Source organism: Ascaphus truei, chromosome 17, assembly GCF_040206685.1.
Source record: "Ascaphus truei isolate aAscTru1 chromosome 17, aAscTru1.hap1, whole genome shotgun sequence".
Taxonomy (NCBI): Eukaryota; Metazoa; Chordata; class Amphibia; order Anura; family Ascaphidae; genus Ascaphus; species Ascaphus truei.
The window spans coordinates 33,261,789-33,267,558 of record NC_134499.1 but is presented as its reverse complement, the minus strand read 5'-3'; the positions used below and the strand labels follow the sequence as shown (position 1 = coordinate 33,267,558).

General features: G+C 51.6%; 1 protein-coding gene across 1 annotated transcript; it reads left to right on the top strand.

Moving 5' to 3' along the window:
* Positions 1-5,557, top strand: BHLHE40 (basic helix-loop-helix family member e40). Its single transcript, XM_075574701.1, has 5 exons — positions 1-478; positions 941-1,010; positions 1,891-1,998; positions 3,314-3,425; positions 4,075-5,557. The coding sequence occupies exons 1-5, from the start codon at positions 414-416 to the stop codon at positions 4,809-4,811; spliced, it is 1,092 nt and encodes a 363-aa protein (XP_075430816.1). The 5' UTR covers positions 1-413; the 3' UTR covers positions 4,812-5,557.
* The last annotated feature ends 213 nt before the right edge of the window (positions 5,558-5,770 follow it).

Genomic DNA, 5,770 nt, shown 5'->3' with positions numbered 1-5,770 from the left:
GCTCACAGGGAAGGACACACGCCCCCTCCTCTGCTCCTCCTAGCACAGAACACCCTCCCCTCCCAGCCATTTAACCAGAAGCTGCAGCCAGCTCCTAACACCATTACCCAGCAGAGTAACACCCTGCTTACTGCTTCCTCCTGGACCTATCCCAGGAGAGCAACCCCCTGCTCACTGCCTCCCTGAGACATTACCCAGCAGAGTAACCCCCTGCTCACTGCTTCCCTGAGACATTACCCAGCAGAGTAACCCCCTGCTCACTGCCTCCCTGAGACATTACCCAGCAGAGTAACCCCCTGCTCCCTCCCGGACTTATCCCAGGAGAACCCCCTGCTCACTGCTTCCCTGAGACATTACCCAGCAGAGTAACCCCCTGCTCCCTCCCGGACTTATCCCAGGAGAACACTTCCCACATGGAGAGAGTTCCCAGTGCCCAGCCGCCCCCTGCCAGCCTGGACACAGCTGCCCCCTTGTCTGGGTAAGTGCTCTCCTCCCCGTGTGTCCTGTCTCTGTGCGTGGAGCCGGTGTCCAGCAGTGTATCCGTGTACGTGTCGGAGCGTGGACATGTCCCTGCGTGTCTGCTTCTGGTATTGATGGATACCTGTGTCTCTGCTACGAGTACTGACGCACTCTTTCTGCTCCAGCTTCTAGCTCTCTAACCCCTGGGTACTGATACTCTGGATATTGTTAACTCTGTCCGCGTCTGCTCTGGGTACTGATGCTCTGTTTCTGGGTATTGTAACTCTGTCCGCGTCTATTCTGGGTATTGATACTCTATTTCTTGGTATTGATCTGTTGGCTCTTGGTACTGATACTCTGGATACTGCCACTCTGTCCGCATCTGCTCTGGGTACTGTCACACTGGCCACGTCTGATCTGGGTACTGATGCTCTTTGCTGCGAGTACTGATAGGTATTGATGCTCTGCCTGTTTCTCACAGGATGGATTTCGCAAACATGTATCAAGTTTTCAAGCCAAGGAAAGGGCTGAAAAGATGCGAGGACAGCAAGGTAAGGAGCTCGCAGGGTGCTGAACCCCCACCCCTCTTATTATAGGGAGCAGGGAACACCTTGGCCACACTCTGCTTCTTTGTACCCCCAAATTGCACCTGCGAGCTGCAGAGGCTGAGACCCAAATCAGCTGCACAGTCTACCTTCACCTCCTTGGCCCCAGGAAAAGGTTCTGGATTCCTGAATGGATACCCATTTAAGTCTGTCCATACAGCCGGGTGTACCCATGCGTGTCCCTGGCTCTCAGTGCATAGAACTCTGCAGATGGATCCCTCTCTGTATTCCCGCACACGTATAGACTTCTGTATTGTGTGTGCGTGTGTGTTAGTTCTCGACTGCAGTGGTCAGTCTGTACCTGCTGGGTATGTGATCAGTGTCTCACACGTACAGTCACACGTAGTTGGCTGTCTGTGACTGCTGTGTGGTACAGTTCTCACCAGGAGGCACTGTAATTCCCCCCAACATTTATTAGAGGTGCAAGTACTCCTATTGATCCCATAAATAGTTAAATGTCATAGGTTGTGATGTTTTAACTGACCATCAATCTCATAAGGTTTTCTTGTGTATAAGCTGTGAGACTGCAGATCTCTCATATATATATATATATATATATATATATATATATATATAGATATATATAGATATCTCTATATCTATAGATATATATAGATATCTCTATATCTATAGATATATATAGATATCTCTATATCTATAGATATATATAGATATCTCTATATCTATATATATATCTCAGATGTGATGTATTGCAACCTAAGCAGTATCCCATACAAATTCACGAGATGCTCTTGTATCTGCCAATATTACCTGTCGGGATTAGGTGTTGCCTGTGTCTGAATATTCGTGTCTCCCTCTCCAAAAGGACACGTACAAACTCCCCCACCGGCTGATCGAGAAGAAGCGCCGGGATCGGATCAACGAATGTATTGCTCAGCTCAAGGACCTGCTGCCCGAGCACCTCAAACTGACCGTGAGTGACCTGCCCCTATGTACGGTGACCCTGCAGAATGACGGTGTGGGGGGAGCAGGGCCCCCATTATAATGCAAGATGTTTTCATTAACTCCGGCACTATGTATATCTGGCAGTAAATGTGTTTAACACTGGGTGTGTGATCAGTATGGTATGCACAAGCTGTAGAAGCAGATTGTAAGTTCTTTGGCACAGCATGTGTGACAATCTAAAAGGGAATACAAATATTACTTTTGAGCACATTCACATGCAACCCTGCCCTTCCCCATTATCTCTTAGCATACAGTGCTTCCACTGCAGCCAAGGATTCTGGGAAATGACATGCAAATGAACAGTGCCACCTTTTGCTTCTTGTCCATTTTCCTATACGCTTATGCCTGCTGCATTACACAGCTTTTCAGCACGGCCTGCGTTACAGGAGTGTAGAGCCAGTAAACCTGCTCACAGACTGCTGTTTCGTCCTTTTGGGTCTCGTCCGTGCAAGATTGGTGGTTGGTTATGCAATGTGAAGCTCATACGTGGGTATAACCAGGCATTAAAAAAATGTTATGGGTGAAAATAAAGTGACAAACCCTCCACCATACAGGGTGCAGTAAATAAAAACCCCGCGTGTGGGTGCAATTGCATGTCTCAGACAGGTCTGTAACCCTGACTTTCCTAAACTAAAGGGATCACACGGCTGAGCCCGGGGGGCGTTTAGAAGATAGATGCTTGATTATCGCTTTGTTTAATAAGATTTGCAGCTGCCTGATGGATACACTGTGCACATGTGACGGCCACAGGAGGGGCGAGACACACAGGAGCACAACACAAACAGATATAAATGTGTAGGACACACCCACATGCATGTGACAACCAACACCCAGATGCATGTGACAGACCCGCAGGCTCTCTGCACACACAGACCCATGTGAGACATGGGTTGTGGCTATAAGGACACACCCAAGAGGTTAATGCTGTGTTGTGTGATTTAAAGGGGTTAAAGCCAGTTGGGCACAATGAGTGTCAAGTATCTCTATACACTGTGCACACCTTAAAAACAACTTCAGTAGTTGCTCCCCTCGTCATAGAAAGTTAAATAATTTGTCCTTTGCCAGGTTCACCATGTTCAATTTTGGGGGGTGCACGCCTCTGTCCATAAGACACAGAGGATCCCCCTCCCCTATTCAGTGGAGTCAGCAGGTCCATAATGTGTATTCCCTGGTTTGTGTTTGTAGCAGCCCCTGAAACCTAGTTCCCAGATGTAAGCAGAGGCGTTATGTAGTCATGCGGCAGTCTGTAGTGGATCCTGGTAACCCCACTCTCCCTCCCACAGACCCTGGGGCACCTGGAGAAAGCGGTGGTTCTGGAGCTGACCCTGAAGCACATGTGCTCTTTGTCCAACCTGATCGAGCAGCAGCAACAGAAAATCCAGACCCTGCAGAGTGGTGAGTAAGCCCCCCCCCCTTCTAATACTAAGGGGATCCCCACCACCCTCATCCCTAATACTAGGGGATCCCCACACCCTCCCTCCTCCCTAATACTAACAGTATCCCCAGACCTTCCCCCCCTCTCCCTAATACTAAAGGGATCCCCACACCCTCCCCCCTCCCTAATACTAAAGGGATCCCCACACCCTCCCCCCTCCCTAATACGAAAGGGATCCCCACACCCTCCCCCCTCTCTAATACTAAAGGGATCCCCACACCCTCCCCCTCCCTAATAATAAATGGATCCCCACACCCTCCCTCCTCCCTAATACTAAAGGGATCCCCACACCCTCCCCCTCCCTAATACTAAAGGGATCCCCACACCCTCCCCTCTCCCTAATACTAAAGGGATCCCCACACCCTCCCCCTCCCTAATACTAAAGGGATCCCCACACCCTCCCCCTCCCTAATACTAAAGGGATCCCCACACCCTCCCCCCTCCCTAATACCAAGGGGATCCCCACACCCTCCCCCTCCCTAATCTGGACACACCCCTAATATTGACAGATATCACTGACCCTCACCCATGCCCTTGTTGCCCTGCCCCCATTTATCTGTGCTGTCCCCATCTCTCAACCCCCTCTGACAGTCTCTTGCTTGTCGTCAGGGGGAAGCAGAACGTCGGGGGAGGAGATGTTCCGCTCAGGGTACCAGCTCTGTGCAGAGGAGGCGCTACGTTTCCTGCAGGACGGGGAGAGACTGGAGTTGGTTGCTCACCTGCACAGTGTGGCCTCAGATCTCAGGGAGAGCCCCCCCAAACTTCCTGACAAACCTGCTCCCAGAGTACAAGCCTCCAACTGCGTCCCTGTCATTCGGCGTACCGCCCCTCCTCCCAGCGGAGAACTGAGCGGCAGTGACACTGACACAGACAGTGGCTACGGGGGGGAGGTGGAGAAGGGGGAGAGCAGACGGGAGCAGGGGGGGATACAGAAGGAAGAGGTCCCTAGCTCCCCCAGCCTGGACAGGACTATCAAACAGGAACCAGAGGAGACCCCGACAAAAAGACCCAGAATGGAGGCCACCGAGGAGGCCCGATTCTGCAGCAGCGACCTACAGGCAATGAGTTCTTACCACCCTCACCCTCCTGTCTGCCTCCCCTTTTACCTAATACCACCCTCTGCCTCTGCCTACCTCCCCATGCTGGAAAAGTGCTGGTATCCAGGAACCTTGCCCATGCTGTACCCTGGGCTGTCTCACTCTGCCTCTGCCCACTCAGGGTTATTGAGCCCAGACACACTCAGGTCTCAGCAGTTCCCCTCACCAGCCGTGTCCCCCCTGGACTCCTCTGCCCTGCTACAGGCCCTTAAACAGGTGCCCATGCTGGGTGCTGAGCTCAAGGACTGACTCCAGAAAGGAGAATAACAGCAGCACTTCCAACAAAGAGGGACAAGTGCCTATCTGGGTGAGAGGCCCATGGATTGGGTACCCATCTCTGGGTGAGAGGCCCATGGATTGGGTGGGCACCTGGGTAGAGGCCCATGGATTGGGTGCCATAGCTTGCTGATGGACTGGCCTCTAGTTTTGATTTGGAGGAGATCCAGGGCAACGTGCCCATAATGATCACGAGTCTTGTTGGACGCCACAGAGAGGAAATGTAACCCTGCAGGTGCAGGGTGGAGACTTCAGCCCGCTCTGACACAGCCTGGGACTAATGACTGCGGTTTTATAGGGGCGGTCAGCGGGGGTATGACACTTGAGGTTACCCCTTTAATTATCCAAGGGAAAGCATCACCCCACACCCCCACACCAGCACTGAAACCAGGGGGGCTTCAGCCAGTGACAGCTCCGTCCCTGGGCCCCTCTCTTCCTGCCCCACACCCAGCAGTGTTGGGGAGAGAGTCTCCAGGATATATTGCACTTTATACCGAGATGTTTCTGCTGTGACAATGTGCAGCGGTGAAATATCACATGTACTAATACCCCTATATCCATACCTCTCCAATCCCCGCCGCTGCTTTCGCCCACTGTAGCTATGTTATCAAGGAGCGTGACGGGAGGGGGACATCCTTTCTGAGGTACAGCGTTTATATTTTGGAAAATGTGTAAATATTTTTATTTGCAAAAAAATAAACCATTTAATTATCCTGGAATGTTGTCGCCCCAATCTGTGTGGTGCTGCCCCTCAGGGGTGGAAAATGGGGAGTGCAGGTGCTGAGTAAAGGGGCTATCCTACACCAGGAGTGGCCAACTTCAGTCCTCAAGGGCCACCAACAGGTCAGGTTTTCAGGATATCCCTGCTTCAGCACAAGTGGCTCATAGTGGCTGTCTTCAACTGGCCAACTCCAGTCCTCAAGGGCCACCAA